The sequence below is a fragment of the Pleurodeles waltl genome, chromosome 10 (genome assembly GCF_031143425.1).
Source record: "Pleurodeles waltl isolate 20211129_DDA chromosome 10, aPleWal1.hap1.20221129, whole genome shotgun sequence".
NCBI classification, from domain to species: Eukaryota; Metazoa; Chordata; class Amphibia; order Caudata; family Salamandridae; genus Pleurodeles; species Pleurodeles waltl.
The window spans coordinates 610,885,409-610,906,662 of record NC_090449.1 but is presented as its reverse complement, the minus strand read 5'-3'; the positions used below and the strand labels follow the sequence as shown (position 1 = coordinate 610,906,662).

General features: G+C 42.3%; 1 protein-coding gene across 2 annotated transcripts in view; it reads right to left on the bottom strand.

Moving 5' to 3' along the window:
* The window catches only part of LOC138261759 (sodium channel protein type 5 subunit alpha-like), a 957,661-nt gene that overhangs the window by 718,442 nt on the left and 217,965 nt on the right, over positions 1-21,254 (bottom strand). The window contains exons 2-3 of one of the 2 annotated variants that reach the window (XM_069211083.1): positions 7,846-8,164; positions 2,733-2,851 (exon numbers count right to left, since the gene is read on the bottom strand). In XM_069211083.1, coding sequence (XP_069067184.1) covers positions 2,733-2,851; positions 7,846-8,112 — 386 coding nt within the window. In that variant the 5' untranslated portion in view covers positions 8,113-8,164. The remainder of the gene's footprint in view (positions 1-2,732; positions 2,852-7,845; positions 8,165-21,254) is intronic. The other variant, XM_069211084.1, reaches the window with a different exon arrangement.

Below are 21,254 nucleotides of genomic sequence, written 5' to 3'. Positions count from 1 at the left end.
TGATTCTTTCTGGTTATATTGTGTCTTAGAAAGAAGGTCCTCCCCTAAACAGCAATACCTGAAAGCATTTTAGTAAGTCACTGCAGTAAATGGTGGTTACATATACAGCGATGGACAATAGGGCAATGTAATGTTCGTGAAATGATTACATGGAATAGTGCTGCTTCTCTTTCAGATGTTTATGGAAATGATGGAGAAACCAAGGTACCCCTACACTTAAAAACCCATGGCAAAAGTGATGCTGCTTAGCACATGCACAGCTCAAGATATTACGGGTTCACCAATAAGCCATAAAAACTATGCAATGTGTGCAGAGCACATTCCTTACAAAAGCAGTGCTGCAGTTCTGTGAAGCCCTTTTATAGAGTTTCACCAGCATTACACAGCATGTGCCCAGTGCTGCAAATGAAGAGGAAGACACTGAGAGATTTTGAATTACTGTTTCACAAAGTAGTGTTCTGACACTTTCCCTATTCATATCCTTGCAAATCCTCTTAAAGGCCACTCCTCCAATCAGATTAGTCACTGTGTAAAGGTTAGTTTGTGAACAAAGGTTAGTAATATTTGGGACGCAGACCAGTTTATAAAATAAAGTTTGGATGTAGTGAATAGTTTTCTCCAAATATCACAAATCTGCAATTTGCAGCTCCTGGATAATGCTTACTTATTCCTGAGATTTACTTGTGATACAGTTTAATAATTACATATCCATAACGCTGGACAAAAGGCAGAGAAGCAAATATTGAACTTGAAAAGGAATTGAAGTTATGCCTTGTATGAGATTCTGGAGGACACCCATCTGAACGTCTAACAAAGTGCATCAATTGAACTAGGCAGTTAAAGGGAGTGAAAACGTTGATAATCTCTTAGCTGGTCACATCCTTGTTCATAGAACGGATACTTATTCACCTGCATTAGTACAAAACAAACCACACGCTCTAGTGAACCCGTCACAGCACTGTCGTCATTGACAAGGTACTTGTACACAACTCAGTTATTGGAACTGACATATCAAGCAGCTGTACATCTGCACTCGATTTAGATGGAACATCATTGAGTGAAAACAATAAACCCAACTATATATTTCAAAATGTGGAAATATGTTAACTGATTGCAGGGTTATAAAGTTTCCACGCCAGTTTAAGTCCAGATGTGTTTCTATTTGGGAGCTAGTCATTGAAATAGTTCTCCTCTCCATAGGTGGTGGAGTTTAGTCTGGGGCATCTCCTGGCACATTTTTTTATCTGTCGTACTTCCAGAAGCTCCATTTGCAAGTATAATGTAAATTTCTAAATGGGATTTCCGAATTTTTACCAGTGCCACTGCAATTGTGTGTTTCTCCAGTTTTTTTTCTGCATAGTTATGCATTTACCATCCTTTCCATATATTCTGGATCTGTTGGATAACAAAAAATTTCCTACCTCAAATCGATAAATCCGCTCTGATGCTTAATTTGGTCCTCCATTGCTGCATGGTTTCAGTGGACCTGATTAAGATCAGGCATGTTTAGCCTCTGATCAGCTTATTGTTCGTACCAGTGGATTATTCTATTGTTCATGAATATCACTTCCTGATATTCCTTAAACTTTCCTGCAGATACAGTTTTAACCTTATGCATTCGCCTTCCAAATGTACCCCTATAGGTCTACAGTGTTGTATCTTCAGTGAAGGATATTGGTGTCCTGCAAAATATTTGATGTGTTAATTCTGTGCTTGTGTCGCTCTTTCACATCTAACCTCAATGAAAAGAACCTTGCTCTCTTTAATTTCAAGGACCTTCCTTTCTATTTCCATTAACAGGACGAAGATTTGTCACGCTGTCTCTGGCGTCAGGGGTCAACTAGGTCACCGGTATCAGTGGGAAGGTCACTCCTATCAGTCAGGTCGAAATGACCCCTCGCTTGACCAGTTAAGGCCAAATTACTTCAGCATATCATCCCTACTGCGACAGTAGCTGACAAACCTGATCCCAAATTATACAGATAACTCACAGGACTGAAGTATTTGTCCTTCTGTAAATGGCAGCATTTGGCGACACGTAATGAACACATCTGTCATGCATGTAATGGTAAAGTCATCCAAACCAATCTTTGTGACTTAAATGGGCTCTGCAAATTAGGAAAATGTTAGAATTTTGAAGGTATCTTTTTTTACATCTACACCACGATCCAAGTCAAAATAAGTACATCTCAAAATAATGTGCATTTCCACTGTCAAGAAACATATTAACATTGTCCTTTGGATCTAGGCAGTATGGCTAAAGCCAGTGCATACGGTGTTTGCATCTGTTTTTGCACCTGTGGCTGCAAGAAGGCTAATACAAATTGCTCTCGTTTTGTGCAGGCACTTACAACTTTCTAACTGCGAAACATTTTACGTTTCACAAATACCATTCGTACATGTTACTGGCTAACAACAGGACGAGCATGTTGGGCTGGCACATTCAAACATCATTCTAAACGACAGGGAATTCTAAAACTTTCCACACAAGGTGACTGAATATAATAATATACCTGTATACCCTGAAAAACTGTTTTTTTTATTTTTTTTTATTTTTTTATAGAGGTTGTGTTACTGAACCCCGAATACTTTATCACTGGGTGAAATAGGAAATGTACATAAAATGCTTGCATTACGAAATAGTACTAACATGGGGATGTGTGGCCGCAATATTAACTCCTACCTTCAGGTCGGGCTAAGAACTGTAAAAGAAATAACCTGAAAAAGGATATGCGTGTACCAAAATTTTAATTGCAACTCTTCTGACAGGATGAAAGGGACTAAATATATACAATGCAGGTGTGGCACTAAATCGGAAGATTGTCTTCCCTCTGTTCAGGACTACAAATGTCTGAAAGGGAAAAAGGAACAGAAAACAAAAGTGAGCAATTGGAACCAATTTCTCTGCACAAAAATACATACATAGATTTCTTTTAAGAAGCATGTTGCAGGATTGAAATGGCGCCATGAGCTTGGTATCTATTTCACAGGGAGTCAGCACAGAATGTTCAACTGCTACATGTGGCTAGGCTCTTAATTGATTGACATAGGATGTTTTCTCCTTCTAAGGCCTTCGTTGTGAGTAGGGAATTTTACCCAGAGACATGAGCCTAAGTGAAATTCCACAACCGACTATTTCAAGTGTTGCTGCACACAGAAATATTAGATCTGCAAACTCAGAACCACATAACTCTGGGCCTGTTGACACTGGACCTTTTTCCATGTTGCCAGGGCTGCAGACAGCATCTCATCCCGGCTCCCGCTTCCAAACCCTGCAAGAAAACAGGGGACCAGACAGTCCATCCCTGGAAAGTCTGAACTCCTGAAATCTCTCCTAACTCTCCCCGACCCATACTTCCAGCCCAAACCCATAAACCCCTTCAGTCTTCACGCTGATACTTTCCGCCTGCTCTGAGCAGGTGAAAAATGCACAGAAAAAGCATCTGGTAGTCCTGGATCCATGCAATTAGTCCCCTTTCAATCAAAAAAAGTTATTAATCCACAGAATTTGGTGGGGGATATCATCTGCAATCGGAGATCCTGTCCCCCAATATCACTGCATCAAGTTTCAGCATACTCATAAAGAAGGACTTAGTGATAAACATAATATTAAAATATAAAGCATTTTTCAGTGTGTGTGCAGTAACATCACAAGGTAAGAAACATATCCTAAAGCATGTGCTCAAAACATCTTTTGAGTTATCGCTCCCTTCTGAATTTCAGGAAGTGACATAGGTTACCACACGTGGCTGATTTAAATACTTTGGTCCTACACACACAGCACAGTTGGAAACTGACTAAACCACATTGTTTCTAACATTCTATTCTCCGGTGTTCAGCACAGACCCTTCTCCCTCTCTCCCGGTCAGTCTTCCAGGGAGATAAGGAGGGCTTGAGCGGTAACTGATTTTGCTCAGGCACCAATGGCTTTCAGGATTTAAAACCTTTTTATGTGACTATCAACCAAACTTAACAATGTTCCCGAAACATCAGGCAACAGGACTGACTCTTCCCCTGTACTGCTGATTTTCTGGGTTGCAAAATAAAGATAGATTGTGATGTGGCCCGAGTAATTACCAGTGGCTAAGATCAATTCAAGCATTCCATCCATCATTTTTTGTATACTTTGTTATGCCACCTTAAGTGGGGTGGGTATACTCAGATGTGTGTCCCATGCACACTGTGTCCCTGGAACCAAGCTGTACCTGGTTTATGAGCCCATAACTAGGATAAAATTGGTCCTGGGTTGGTTGTATTCCAGTAATGGAGGACCTGGCTTGGCAGTTCATGCTGGACTGATCCCATTAGAGAAGGGTCAAGACTGAATTGCAAAGAGCTAGGTCCAAATTGAGGTGGCATGGTGTGCATAACAATGGATTGCGATGTGGCCTGAGTAATTATCAGAGGCTGAGATTAATTCAAACATTCCATCCATCACCGTTTTGTATACTTTGATTTGTAACCATAAGTGGGGCAGGTATGCCCAGGCCTGGGTCCCATGCACACTGTGTCACTGGAGCCACGCTGTACCTGGCGATGAGCCCATACCTAGGGTGAAACCAGTCCTGGGGCGCATGGTGTATCAGGTCATGGAGGAATGGGCGTGGCCATTCGCGCTGCACTGCTTCCATTGGAACAGGGTCAAGTCTGATTTACATGTAGCTGGATCCAAACAAAGGTGGCATGGTGTGCAAAACAATGATGGATTGGGATGTGGTCACGTCACTTTTCACCTTCTGACCATCCGGGGACAGCCGCCCATCTTGTGATCAGGTGCTTTAGGCCCTGTAAGACCCCAAAAAGCTGTACCCAGACTTGCGGCTGATGGCACAAGGCGAGCCAGGCTTTAAAAGGCACAGACAATAGATTGGGATGTATCCTACTGAGTCACATGACCCTAAAGGGGCTACTGAGTTACAATAAGCACACTGTTCCCCATTAGTAACAGTCATATAGCAGCATCAGGCTGGTAGGTGATTAACCATATGCCAGATACTCCAGCATTTTAGAGGTACACACATGATATCTGACTAGCAAGATATATTACAACCCTGTAAGAAAGACTGGCTAGACAGTCCATATCATCTTCTCGGGAGATGCAACTAAAAAGTAACTGTGTCTAGCCTATGATTTTTTGCCTTCATATCTATGACTGGCATGTAAATGTGCGCACAGCATAAAGCTGGCTGTGCCCCAGACTACAAGCCTTTCAGAGTGGAGCCAGAACTTGTCCCTCTTTTATCCCTCTACATATCTTTGTGTGATGCAATACCTCTATGCATAGCACATCACACATGACAACACAGATTATGCTGGAGGCATTGGCGGTCCTCTGTAGGTTAAGCATATATGAAGTGAACTATACATTCCTTTGCACTCTGTCTATGCATGGCTGTGGACTAGTAAGTCAAAAGTCGGGCTACGAAATGGCTATTGCAATTGATTCCTTTATTTACTCAATCGCTCTGTTTCTTTCAGTGCAAAGTAAGACCATAAAATGTACATCATTAAGTATTTATGAAAACCTATAGAGCTCCATTTCTCTGACATATGACCCAAACACCAGCAGCTTCTACTAGATGGAGCAGTGAGTGGAGTGCCACCAAAAGTGAAACCACAAAACCGCCCAAACTTGGCCTATATACAGTAAAATGGATAAAATCCACAACAATTTGAATAGGCCAGACAGTTCTGTAAATTCTTCTCATAAGTGACAAGTATAGCTAAAACTCTATTAGCCCTTGAGCTGTCTGAGTTTTGGCACAGGTTGAACTGGAATAATAATGTCACACCTCGGATCTTGCTGAATTTGTAGCATAGAGTATGAGGAGCCTTATCATCTGCATTTGATTATTGACCGAGCTCTCTAATGACGACAACTGACATAGGATAGGATTTGTGGCAATGTTGGTGTCAGTGTTAATCCCAGAGAGTAAGTGCCTACTGGGACCAATATGTGCCTCAGTTGGAAGGCTCAGCACTAATGTCTGGGATTTGTAAAGAATTGGGCAAATAATGCTCCCAGAACGGCACTTTTGATGTGCTATGGGCAGTGTGGATGGTAATACATAGCTGCTTTGGCAATCTGATTACATTAGACTATTTTTTGGGGATATCCATGCGCACATATTTCAAGTCAGAAATTCAGAAATACACTAGAAGGTATTGAGGAGGCCACTGGTGATTTTCATGAAGGATTTTTGATGTGGTTTATATGAAATAGATTTTTGAGTTTCAAAAAAATGTTAAAAATAAAGAATACGGGCAGGTATCAACTCTGGTGGATCTGCCTTAAAAAAAAAAAGTTAAATGAAGCACCGGCTCCTGCACTTTGTTATTATAAAGCCCCTGAGTGGGGCAAGTCCCAGGGGCATTTGTTTAAAAATGCAGGGGGACTCCTGCCCCCCTCCTGCTGCCCGGGGACCGTCACCTCCCCAGGACTGTGATTACATATGCGGTGGGGGCGCATGCCCCCCACTGCCCTGAGGCCCACCACCTCCCTGGGGCGATCAATGCAATTTATGTGGGGGGGGGCGGTGGCCCCCCAAACCCTGGGGACCACCATTCCTGGGGCAAAATGTAATTGATTAGCGGGGGCTGTGCAGCCACCCCGCTGCCCCATGAATCACCACCTCCCAAGGGCAAATATTTTTAAAAAGAAAGGGCTAAATATAACTTGCGCCCTTGCCATGCACTGCTAATTACCCCACAAATTACGGCACTCATGAAATCCTTGGTCATATCATTGATAATATCAATATAATATTTGCTGTCGAATTTTTGACAAAAAAACTGTGCATGGAGCTGGCGTGAATTATAGTTACCTTAGGGCACGAGTTAGAGTTACTTGAGGTAACTCTGACTATAACTGGTGAATTTCTATAGTTTTGTACGTTGAAACTGTGAGTCTAACTATAACATCCCTGTAACCTTTGTTTTTTAAGTGAAAATCAAGGCAAGACCTGAAAAATTGTCTCATTTGAATTATGTTAAATTGACATCAAAGCTGAACTGACATTTTTTGTTACATTTAAGCACACTGATAACGATTCTGAAAAATTCAAAGTATTGCCATAACAAAACCCTGCTCAACTTCATGGCGACACAACATAGGCATAATTGGACATATGTCACCATGAATCAAAATAGCGTTTAAACTGATATTCCATATTTATGGATCTCAAACGTTGCCTATGTAAACATTAAAGAATGGTACACAAATGACAAAAATTAAAGTTAGTGCTTAATTATACTATACCAGAATATATGATAAGTGGTAAGAAACAGAGCCCAGATAGTTGTTTACAGTTTTCAAAACATATCACAATAAAATTGTACTTATTTTTACCTTCTTGACAAAAATATCTCTGACCTATCAAAGGATTTGACATATTCATTCTTCAAATTCAAAATTACAGAAACAATTGTGATTAACCCTCGAAGTAATTTGTAAATGAAAAAGGGAGGGTGATAATGGAGTTGTCGAAATCATAACTTTCTTAGATAGGAATCATTTTAGGTAGATCTTTTTTGGAAACATGTTTTTTAAAAGATGTGTGGCCAAAGCAACTACTGTGCTCCGAAAACTGTCAAAAAAAGAGACAACTCTTCAGCAATCACATTTTTTACCATATAAGCGTTTTCCTTCAAGAGATATTTTGGCAACCACCTGTGTTATACAGAACGCTGGTGAACCTTCTGTTTTCTCTAAGGCAAAATATGTTAATGACTTCATTGCTCAAGAAAGAAGAAAAGCCAAATTCCTATTTGATCCCCTATCCACGTATCATCTTTCAAATGCAATAATAAGATATCTACAGAACAAGTGATATTTTTGGTCTTCACCTTCTGATTGTTGTAAAAAGGATCAATATCTTCCAGGGGCTCTCCGATGAGCTGTGAAGGGAAGTCCCCATAGATATGAGGCAGCTGTTTGCCAGCTTCCAGGTCGGGCGCTGGTCGGGGCTTTTCCTGGTCAACCACTTCTTCTCGATACTCCTGCTTGGCACTTCTGGCCTGCTCCTCAGCGATGCGCTTCTCAATAGCACCCAGGGATTCATGAGTGAACCGGCGGAAGTTCTCAGGACCCGGTTGTAACAGCAGGGCTGCCATTTTTTCATCCTGCACCTTCTCTGCTTGCCTTTAGTTCTGTTATTGGAAAGAGCTGAAAAGAGTCACCGCGTCAGTATATATACAATTGCTGTGAAACGTGCAAGATCAACAATGCGGTTGTAGAGATTACTGTTAGGAGGTAGCTTAGAGACTTCTGTCTTAATCAATTAAACTGTTTACAACATTGGCCATTGGTGCTAAAGAACCACATATCCAATACATAAATCAGAGTGCACATAAGTCTCTAGAATGTGCTTCAGCTGTGTACCTGCGAAAGATCTGCTGTTCAAATTACCAGCCGCGACTCCCCCACAATGGCAGATGAGTGTCATCCCACTGCCATAGAACCAGTAGTTGAAAAATAAAACAATATTTTATTATCTTTTTACAGCCAAAGCTCCTCCGAAATGGCTGAGGAGCGTTCCCACACTGGCTCAGAGCCAGCAGCTGAAAAATAAAACAATATTTTACTATTGTTTTATTTTTCAGCTGCTGGCTGAGGCAGTGCGTGCTGGGAGGGGCTGGGCCATGGGGGGGGGGAAGTGGCGTGAAGTGCACTTAAGTGCGCATGTAGGTTTGGCTGGCCATCTGAAGCTGGCCAAACAGACATGTGCTCTTAGGTTTCACCAACCCAGCTGTATTTGACAGCCATTTTGGAGAAAAAGCATAGACTCCCTGTCCCTGAGCGAGCGATAAATCAGCCAGCTCAGGCCAATCACCATGCTCCTCTCATACTTGGTAATAGCATGAGAGCTGTGTAGGGATTGCACAGGGAGTCTCTGAAGCTGCGGAGATTGCTGAGACCAGAAAGCAGAGGAGCGCAAGGCGGCTGCCAGCACTAGGTAAGTTTCCATTTTGTTTTAATATTAAACCTCACCCCGCACACTCCCCATCGCACACTTCATCCGCGCCCCCTCCATCCGCCCCACTACTTTTAAATTGTATCAGTCGTCACTACAAATTACTTAAACTTTCCCCACACAATCGGATATTATATCGTGATATATGATAGTGCTGTAATAGTGGGGTGGGGACAGGAAGACAGAGTGAATGAGTCAGGGAGTGAGTCAGTCGGCGAGGCAATGAGGTGTGTGAAAAAGTAAGTGAACTCAGTGAATCATTCAGTCCAGTATCCCCACCAATACATTTTCACAACCTAGAATATAAAACTTCACTATGCTTCCTAGTACTAATACAGGAAAGCATGAAACAAGTGTTTCCTTTGCATTCACCCAGACCCTGCGAGGTGTTGCCGTGTAAGACTCTGTACTTTTATTCAACTGTTTATGGAACAACATTAATCTCACCTCTTATGTGAATGCGCCTCTCAACAAAACTAGTTTCTATAATTATGGCATCCATAATGTTCGCTTTGGGCCACGCCATGCAGCCCTTTGCTGTCACCTGCAAACCGCTGTACTATGTGGATCTCCTACCACTATGCAATCTCCACAGGTATACTGTATCTCTTGTGTTTTTACATTAAATCCAAGGCGTGGCACCCAAAATGGTTTTGCATTGTAACTCAGTCTCTTTTACAGTTAATCTCCTTGTGCTATGTCCTCAAACTCACACAAAGTGCACCACATAACTCTGACACATATGATGTATTTCTGAGTGCTATGCAAAGCACCACCCTGTACTCCGGCATAAGGGTCACACTATAAAAATACCTGAATAAAATGTTAAAGGGATTACTGGTTTCAGGGTTATTAGGTTATTCATTGACTAACTAATTCTAAATTTCTATAGGGAACATGGGAAGGGTATACTATAGATGGTGCATTCAAAATTTTAGTGCACATTGTGCAATATTTATCTCTGTGTTGGAGAAATCTTACTGTATCATATGATTTAGATATTCTTGGCGATTTCTGGAACCTATTGACAAATATTTGATGACTTTTTCGTAATCTCCCATGATCATAGGTTAATGAAGGAGTTAGTCTAGAACTAACACAAGTCCTACTTTTTATATACTATGGACTCAGCCCTATGGCATTTAGAGCCCACCTTAGGTGTGAAATGGAAGGTTTAATTCAGGCAAAAGGCATATTTTGCCAGGTCCAAATGGCAGTTTAAAACTGTACAGCAGGCTACAATGGTAGGCCTGCAACATGGTTTTCAGTACCAGCTTAGTGGGGGGCACAATGAGTGCTGTAGGCCACTTGTAGCATTTAATTTACAGACCCTAGGTATGTATAGTACCACATACCAGGGAATTATAAGTATACTGAATGTGCCAATAAGATGTATGCCAATTTTACCATGTATAAAATGGAGAGTACAAACACTTTACTTCCGAGTAGCAAAAATAAAGTGCACCGAGTCCCATGGCCCTCAATAGGCTACATTGATTAAAAAAACAGCAGCCAGACTGTGCCTTAACCTGAAGGGCATGCATAGACAGCAGCCATGTTTGAAAGGGCTAAAGCATGAAGGCAGGGCCATGGGAAATTGGGGAACCAGGCTTTGGCATGTGTAATAGGCAGGCCCACAAGTAGAACACAATTATCTGCAATTCAGAAATCTATCCCAACTCAAATGTTCAAAATTAGCTTTCAGTGGAGAGTGTCAGTGGCAGCCAGCAGCTTTAGGAGGAAGGTGGGGAGGGGGGAAAGCACACACTCATTCTTTCACAAACACACACACGCACATCCATTAGCAACACTCAAAACATTCAATCATGCACGCATGCACCAAACATTCATTTTAAAAGATCACACACACACTCATTCTTTAACACACGTACGCACATCTGTTAAAACTACTCATAACATTCAAACATGCACGCACAAAGCATTAATTTTAAAGGATCACACACATACACACACCTTAGGTCAGCCAATGAGGGAAGGCAGCAGTCCCAGCCTCGTTACAGAGTGGGATGGGGGTCAGTGAGACTGCTGACCCCACCCCACTCTGTGACGAAGTGTCACTGATTGACACTCGCCCTGGGTGCTTCAGGGCTTAGACGATTTCCTCGTCACCCAGGGGAGGGCCTCGAGGCACCTTTGCTGAGCCGAGGAGGTCACGCCCATAGGAGCTGTGACCTCCTTAGCCCAGCAAAGTTCCGCTCAGGCAGCCAGGAGTCTGTACAAATCGCGCATGTCTGCTCCTGGCTGCCTGACCTGAACGAGAAGTTTGTCTGTCAGGCTGACCTTTGTTCAGCCTGACAGACACTCTTCATGAGGGGCAAAAGGTGGGGTTGCGTGGCCCCTCCGCCCTAAAGGAAAGGCCACACCTGGAAAGTGTGCAGATGAGGTATAGACAGAAGAAAGAGGTGTGGGGTGCTAACACTGCATCCAGGATGATTCTAGCTGCACATAAACTCCCCCATCTCCCTCACAATCCCAGTGTCCCTCACAATTGCACTTTGTCTAGCCCTCTTTACAAGCCAGAATGTGACAAAGCATACTGTGCCTAAAACTATCCCTTCAGTGAGAATCCGGACATTTGTCCATCCAATAACCAATCTAACCCATTTAGATGTACTTTATTCTTGTGTATTTAACTGACTGACAAAAGGCTTTTATCTGCCCATACTGTTACATTTTTTTATGTGGTATTAAACCCATTAATAAATGAATAAAGGTTCCACGTACATGACTTTATATCTGCTTTCCGAAGGGAACATTGATAATGTAATTGGTCTTGCAGACCCAAAAACTTTAAACAAACGCGATTAACATAATTTGAAAATACACATAGTTATTAACAGTTTATAAGTGCACGTCCAAATGTGTCATTTTAAAATGCTAGGCAAAACTGTGCAGCCCATGGATTTAGAGCTAATCAAACTGAATAAAGAAGAGAAAGTAATCTCTCTTTTTTCGTCTATTAAAAATAATCAAAAAAGAACAGGGACAATAACATTCAAATTTATGTCAGCTGAAGTTCAATTCAAAAATAGCACATATTCATTAAGAAGAAGGGAAAACATCCAGGGGGGCCACTAGGACAAAAAATAACAAGCATTTGCAATGCAATGGCTCTGCGTTTGCTCGAGTTAGAGCTGTTTGCGTTGTAAATTCCTAACTGTACTTTTCTCGCCACAAACTGAAAATAAAAAATAAAACAGTTGACATAACTGATCCAATTTAAAGCGCCACTGAGCGCGAAGAAGACAAAAGGAAAAAGAAGTTTGCTTGCAGTCAAAGTTAATGGCAACAGTGCAATTATCCATGTAACAGGGTCAATGGCCAAGGCAGTAACAAAATCGCCCAGAGAGACAAACGTAAAGCATTTACCAATGAAAACAAAGGATTTTTGAAAAGCAAGCCCATAAACGAGTGAAAACGATGAGCGTGCGGTGGGTGTGATTAAAAGCCCAGATACATACCAACACATCGGAAAAGTAGCACTTGTGCGCTGCTATGCTCATCCTAAAAAGGGGGTAAAATGTACTACTTGCAAATATTTGTGAACTTTCATCCTTTTATCCCATACACGCTTCCTTCCCACCTCAGTAGACATGGTTCCCTCATGGATTTTTCAGGCTGGCTGGACAGTGCAACTGTCACCTGACTTTTTAACCTACACCAACATACTTCTATCGTTTTTTGCTTCAACACACATACATATTCATTCTCATGCCTTTTACTCCTAATACTGCATATTACCACACATTTTTTTAAAGCCAGACCTATTGGCATTGCAAACGCTTATTCCTTTTTGTACCTTTCTCTCTCTCTTGCTCTGGGTCAAAGAAAGATGATGAAAAATGAGTCCAGGGCCGCAAAAAAAGAGTGCCCTCCCCACTGTCTTCAATAACGTGCTAACAATTAATTGCTAGGAGAAGCTGAGGTCTAATCTAATCACACTTGTGTCTCAGTTTACTGAATCCCCCACCTGCCCCCAACCAGTGAGTCTGATGACGGTGTTTTGGCTGAGAGGATTTTCTTTTCAAAAGAGCCTAATGCCTAATGGGATCAGTCTGATCCAGCTGTGCAGTGCATAATCACCTTAGCATGCGCCACTGTCCTGCACACGGGTTTCAAAGCGGTGAGGATAGCTGCACACAAACAGGAGTATTACAACGCAAATAGAGTAGCAGCCAGTGCTTACTTTTGTTAAAAATAATAATAGGAAATAAATACAATGGGCCAAAGTATTCCTGAGAAGTCCACCACCAGCCTTCTCTTTGGCAGCCACCCTGTGCTTGCTGTCTATTTTTGTCACTTTCCAGGTCCTTTTCATCCTTGCTTTGGCCGTCTGTCACTATTTCCTACATTTCTCCTATTCCTTCTTTCTCCATGTTCTGCTTTTATCTCACTTTCTCTCTGTGTGTCAAAGCTTGGTGTCGAAAAATAAGTCCCAGATCCACTATTTGAAATGGACAATATTTACTCCGTCGAGCCAATAAATTGGGAGTCAAAGTGCGACATAGGGGGAAAGAGGTGGAATAAGTAGGTGTGAAGGCATAACAATTAACCTATACATTTTATTTTTAATCTGCTACAAAGAAAATTGCAACAAGCACAAATGAGGGAGTAAGTCTGTCCTGCTTAATTAATTGGTCACAAAGAGGTGCATTTTCTTTGTGTGGCCAGTACATTTGGGAGGATAATAATATTAGTAAGATAACTCAGGGCATTAATGTAGTTTCAGGCGAGAGCTACGTGTTGCCTAGTCACAGTTTTGACTCATAAAGTAGCACATAGAGTTAATGTGCCTGCTGCAAACACAAAGTGTAGCACACAGATCACATATTTGTATGTTATATAGGTAGGTAAGTGGGTTACTGCTTTGACAGAGACCCTTTTGAGACTTCCAGTTTATAACTTGCAATTCTTCTAATATAGCTCAGTGGGCTATGAACCAGCATTAAGGAGCTATTTGCAAACTGCAAGTCATGGGTTGACATCCTTATTTTTTCCTCAGTCTAAAAATTCATATTTTGTCTCACTCTGTAACTTTTCTAGGTTTTGCAAAGAAGGGTCCCTTGGGTAGTAGTATAGTCTTCTTAGTACAGACAATCTCAATCACTATATTACGTTCAAGATTTTGAGTTTGTGTTTCTGCCTATCATACATTCTTAACATATAAGGCCCCATAACAAGTCTGGCAGTCCCTAGACCACCAGACTCGGGTGGCGGTTGGACCACCATCAATGCGGTGGTCCGAGCACCATATTATGACCACGGCGGTCGTGCCACGGTCCGACCGCCAGCAATGTCAGGATCAGAGATCCCAGAGATCCCAGCGTTCTGGCAGTTGTGGCAGTCCTAATCCGCCAGGGCTGACCTTGTTCTCTGCCAGCAATTTCATGGCGGTAGCACTGCCGTGAAAAGGGATGCGAAGAACGGGTGCGGGGGCCCCTAGAGGGGCCCCTGCACTGCCCATGTACTTAGCATGAGCAGTGCACTGGTCCCCATGGCCAGCACCATTGCAATATTCACTCTCTGCTTTGTAGACAGTGAACATTGCAAGAGTGCTGGTGCACCCTGCATCCTACAGCATTGCCGCCGGCTCGATTACGAGCCAGAAACATTGCTCTAGAATGTTTCCCACTAGGCCAGCGGGAGGACATTCAGGTTTCCACCGGCTGACCTAGCGGGAAACTTTAATGGGTCCGGCGGGGAGGTAGCCACTTTGCCGGCAACCTCCCCATTGAAGGTTGAACTTGTAATCATGCCCATAGTGTCTACAAGTATGGATAATATGTGGTTCCTACACCTTATAATCCGCATTATGTTATGTGACATTTCTTGTACATTGATTTACACACTTGTATGATTTACTATCTCTCTGTGTGTGACGTAAAGAGCTCTGGCTTGGGATAAGTAGTGCCATAAAAGATTTAAATAAAAAATAAATGAGTGAGTGCCATTTAAATCATTTTTGTCTACTTACTCCTACAAACAGATTCATCTGCCTTTCTACTGTGCAACCACATCTCTCACTGGGACAACAGGGTATTTTTAATAAAGTGAAAAACCTGCCTGTTTCTCTGACGTTCTAGGTAAGTAGTAAGCTGTGTGCCTTTGTTTCCTTCCATTGCATTGGCCTCTAGGTGTTAGGCTCCAGATGGCCTTCTATCAGAATTGTACTTGAAGAAAAGAAGGTCTCATAACCCTTTAAACTCGACCTCTGTTTTGGGTCCAGCTGTAAGTGAAAATAAGAAAGTCCCCTTGCTGGCTGCAGGTTGTTGTTCCGAACAGAAAGCAGACAATTGGCCAGATTATGACCTTGGAGAATGGGATACCTCATCGCAAACGTGACGGATATCCCGCCAGCCATTTTACAAGTTCCATAGGATTTAATGGAACTTGTAATATAGCAGACGGGATATTCGTCATGCTTGTGACAGAGCATCCCATCCGCCAAGGTCGTAATTAGGCCCAATGTGTGGGTGCTGCTGAATTGTAGCCTGGTTATTGGAAAATTACACTAGGACTAATTGAGCATATTTTACAGAATGTCTGGACCCCTGAGTCAGAGGAGAAACAGCTGCTGAACTAGGATCTGGCTGAATCACTCTCATTTCCTGCACTGCCCAGACCACAAAAATGAGTACTGGTGCACACAAACTGCAATCATTGGCAAAAAGTAAGTGCTGATTGTAGATTTTGTTTAGGGGTATGTAATGATGCAAGGGCATTTTATCCATTAGGATAAAGCCCTAAAGCTTACTGAATCACCATCCAATAGAAATATGGTTGAAACAAAACCCAGCAAAAGTATGGGGAAAAGTGGATTGAGCCAGGTAAAAAGGACTGCATGAGCTAAACGGTATTAGTGTGAAGCATTTATAATTTAGTATTGGAAAAGCCAATAGGTTTGGATATAGCAAACTGGTGTAATAGTTAATATTTTTTACATTTTGTATTGCAACCATATACAACAAAAAGGTAAAATAGAAAACAGGCAGCTGCCTAAATGTAGCAGACAAGTGCTTGTAATAAACATTAAACATTTTAACCACTGCATATCATTTTAATAAAATATATGTGGGGCAGTGCTTAATTTGTAAATAAAAAGGTTCCAGTGCCGGTGCCCAAAGCCCTCCTCTTATCAACGCGGCTGCTGCAATTAAATGTGTGAACACGGAATACTGAGGCGGCGTAATCCTGAAGCCATCTCGGCTCTCTCCAATCTATATCTTCAAGCTGTCCCTCCACCTCACTGTTGCAGCTTTCTGCTTTCTCACTTTGTGACGCTTTTTCGTTTTTCTCTTCCTCAGTCTTTCCATTATGTGTCTTTTGCTCGCAGCAAATGCTTGAGGCAGAACAATAAGCCCTGGCCCTCAAAAATAAGTGCCAGTGCTCAGCACCGGAAACAACAAGCACAAATTAAGCACTGATTTGGGGTTGTATGATGGAACCACGCATGTGGCAACCATGCATGCCTGAACAATGCGGCTGGAGCAACGGCTGCGTTGTTTCCATGTATGCCTTGACCACGCATGCCTTTACAATGATTTTTCATTGTAAAGGCATGCCTAGTAAAGGCATGTGTGGAAACGGCATGTGTGGTTGTCATGTGCCACCCTCACCCTAAAAACAGAAGTACCCCGAACCCCCCACCCTTAAAAACTACCCCGATATCCCCACCCACCCTGAGCCCTAATACCGACCCGACCCCCAAAAATAAAACAACCCAACCCCTAAAAACAAAATTACCCCAACCCCCCACCCCTAAAAACAGAAGTACCCTGACCCCCACCTTTAAAAACTACCCCTGATACCCCAACCCACCCTGAGCCCTAAAACCGACCCCTGCCCCCAAAAATAAAACTACCCAACCCCTAAAAACAAAATTACCTCAATCCCCCCACCTCTGCCCATAAAAACCCGACCCCCGCCTGCCCTGAATACAAAATTGCCCTAACCCCACAACCCGCCCCTAAAAACCCGACCCCCCATCAGCCCTAAATACAAAATTACCTCGAACCTCCACCTCTAAAAACCTGCCCCGCCATAAATAAAAAAATTACCCCGACCCCCCCAACCCCACCCCTAATAAACCGCTATCACCCACCCTAAATACAAAATTACCCCAACCACCCACCCCGCCCCTAAAAACCCGACCCCCCACCCACTCTAAATACTAAACTACCCCGACCCCCACGCCTAAAAACCCACCCTGCCCTAATACAAAATTACCCTGACCCCCTAACCCTACCCGCCCTAAATACAAAATTACCCCAACTCCCCACCCCTGCCCCTAAAAACCCAACCCCTGCACCCACCTTAAATACAAAATTACCCCGAACCCCACCCCTAATAACCCACCCCCCACCTGCCCTAAAAACGTAATTACCCCAACCCCCAAATACAAAATGACCCTGACCCCCACCCCTAAAACCCCGACTCCCCCACCCACCCTAAATACAAAATTACCCTGACCCCCACCCCTAAAAACCCAACCACCACCCCCAAATACAAAATTACCCCGACCCCCCACCCCACCACTAAAAACAAAATAACCTCAACCCCCCCACCCCTGCCCTAAAACCCATAGTACTGACCTCCCCACCCCTGCCCCTTAAAAAAAAAAATAACCGAACCATCCCAACCCCTTCAGCCAGCACCCCATCCCCAAAAACTACCACAAACCCTGCCCAAGCCCCACTTACCTGACCATGTCCTCTCGCGATGGATCTTCCTTCTTCTGTGCTTTAACCACGCATGTCCGTTGTTCAGCACATGCATGGTTAAGGCAGAGAAAAAGGCCTGCGTTGTTCAGGCAAGCGTTGTTCCGCTTGTGTGAACAACGCAGGTGTGGTTCTGGATCTTTCCCTATATTTGGTGCTTCCTTTAAGACAGATGTACTTACAGCTATAAAGCCCATTTGAGTTTCAGTGTACATCACAGGAAAGTATGATACTAATTGTTGCAAAGAAAAGGTACTACTGTTTGTGATTTACTTAACCTTAAAACATCATTTAAACACACGATCATTACAAAAAAGAAATTAATAAAAAAAAACGGAAAGTAAAAAGCAATGGCAAAGGAAAACTTTGACCAAAAAGCTCTGGCACTGAACTGCACTTCTTTTTAGGTGGATATGCAAATGTGGCAGGTCATAATGCTATAACTCACAGTGCAAGAAGTCAATTGCTTGGCTGAAGTTGGCTGATCCACAGACCAAAGCAGTTTGCTGTGGTGGGCCAAACCAATTGTGATTCACATTAGAAAAGACCAATGCTTGAAGAAGCCTGACCCAAAGCCACTCTATACATGTTAATATGTATGTATATTTGTATGTATGATTTGGTATGATTTTATGGCGAAGCAGTTGCTGCATAAAAATTAAAAAACCGAATATTTCCCTGGTTCCTCAACCCCGTTTGTGCCAGCTCCCTCCAGCATCTACTGGTAAAATAAGGACTGAAATGTGTCCATATCTGGAAAGTGCTTTTGACAATCTGAATGATAGTCATAAATTATTTTCCTACACCATGGGTGGCATAGACTGGATGTAACTTATACACCAATACGGCGAAGACAGGCTTGTATTTTAGAACTCTGTGGCAAAAACTATTCTGTTGCTTTTTCATCAATAGTATTTTATGTATATAAATAGAGATTAAGCGCACTGTAATTATATCACACGTGTTTTAATTACCGAACTCACTGAAACGGTTTTGAAATGAGGAAATGGAGTCCACTCCAGGGTACATATGGATAGGCATTTCTACCCCCTACATTGCTATTAGCAGCCACTGTGAACTCCGTGTTAAAGACTGTGATTTAATTAATTAGCGTACTGACTTATTAAATGTAAGTACACCTTTAGCATTAGCTCATTTTTGTAGCTTGTTATTACTATTTCGGATGTGTTCCCATTTCCATACTTCAGTGTTTCTTATACTGTGGGTCATTTTGGCAACGAAATTTGATGGTGGATTTCGAAAGTTGAAGCAATAAATAAAGATGCCTTTAAATTCTGCATTTAACCTGTCGCATTTGTTGGGCTTTAATGTCAGATTATGTCTTCTGACAAATTGCTGCTTTTTTGCTATGGAGACTAGTGTTGATAACCTCCTCTCACTTTGCTGCCAGATAAAGAAAAGTAAAGTGTATTATCTGACAATATTACTGGGGTACATGAAGTGTGAAAGTAAAGGCAGAAGGAAACCATTTTAGTAGCACACAACACAATGTAAAGCCTTGTAAATGAACTGTACCTGTTCAGCAATTAAGAAAATGAAAATAAAGCACACGTTTTTGATATTCTGCAGTGTGATTAAAGACTTTAACAGGCTCAGAAGAAAACAAGCACCTTTACATTATGATGCACAAATAATAAATATTCAATAAATACGATATTCCACACGTTGTTATTTGTGTGCAACACGTTTTATCAGTAAAACTGTATGTCTGTGCAAATTCAGTGACCATTTCAATGGAAAATATGCTGTCTATAAATGACAGTGCCCACATGAAGCTTTTGTTACACTAAAAAATCGACTGTCTCATGTCCATTAAAGCTAGGTGGGTCACGAAAGATTTTTGCACTAAAAAGAGGGTCGTGATTCTAAAACGTCTGGGAAGCACTGTTCTAGTTTATTCACGTAGCTCTTGTCGTTGGTTGAGATTGCTAAAGTATAGGCTAGTTTTACATCAAGGAAAACGGTCAACATAATTTTACTTCCTGTGATGTCATAGAGATATACCTGGCTAATATAACTTCCATTGCTTCAATAATATTGGTGAATTGAAACAACTGCCCCTTTCAAGCTCGTGACCAGCAGGTTTCAGCCGAACACTGTACGGAACTCTGGTTACCGACTGCGGAAGGATGAAAGGAATGTGATAGTTCTGCTCTGATTCGTATCTGATCTGCAGGAAACACTCAACCCACTAAGCAACCTGACCGACCGCACTCAAACATCATGCTTATTCATTTTGAACAAAGGCTTCTGATGAGCAGACAAACCCATTCAAGGCATGGGATATACATAGGACAGGATATTTTTCAAACGAGCGAGACAGAGCAACATAGAGAACAGAACGTAAAGGTCAAACAAACGCCCAATCCATGTTAAATTCTCCCCTCCCTCCATCAAACCTGCCTTCCCTGTTCAATTTATAGCTTCCGCGCGCAGACACTGTTATTAAACCACAAAAGCCTTTCTAGCTTTTCTTTTCAATAAATGATCTAAATGAAACTCTTCAGAATTTTTAGAGTTTGAGGAGGCCTGTAGTCCGTGTAGTAAATTTAAAGGCATAAATAAGGGCAGAGCTTTAAATGGGATGAACAAAGTGAGGATGGGGCGGTGCTCCGAAATTATCATAGCCTATCAAGCATATCTACGAATCCTATTCTGAAGATGTGATCTATGTCAATATGGGCGTGGCTTAACATTTTTAAGATAAAATCCTGTACTTTCCATGGCATGCCACCTGGCTGGTATTTTGGTGCCTCTCTGTGAACTTTTTGTTATTGCATGCCGAGTATCACACGATAGTGTTACGTCACATAAAACAAGCCAAAACTATTAGGTTTGAAAATGCTTTTTAGCAATATTAGATAAAAGAAAAACAACAGCAATTCTGTTGTGAAAAATTAAAAAGGAAACATTTTTCAATTCTGAAAATATAAGACTAGGAATGAATGATTACTATGGCCTGTGGAAGAGGTGGTGGTCTTCAGAGAGTTTCAGTCACTCCCATGCTTCATTCCACACCCCTTTCCTCTGCAGTTTATCCCTCTGTTAAGCACTTACACCCTTTTATCTCCCCACATCTCTCTGAAATCCTCCATCCCCAAATCTCACAACTAATCTCTTTCCTCTAGAACACCCTCTGGGGCATATTTATACTCTGTTTGCGCCGAATGTGCGTCAAAATTTTTGACGCACAATCGGCGCAAACCCTGCCCCATATTTATACTTTGACGTCCGACCCCGCGGGTGTCAAAGTTCCACCATGTGCGTCATTTTTTGGAAGGGGGAACCAGCCTTGTGTTAATTATATGCAAGGTAGGCGTTCCCTTCCAAAAAATGACTTTAAGGCCTGTGCCCCATATTTATATTCTGATGTCATTTTGACGCACAGGAGGGGGCAGGCCTTAAAACACGACGCCCAGCCTGATGGGCGCCGTTTTTTAACGCCTGGGTCAGAGCAGGCGTTAAGGGACCTGTGGGCTAAGAAGGAGCCCAGAGGTGCCCTCCCATGCCCCCTGGGACACCC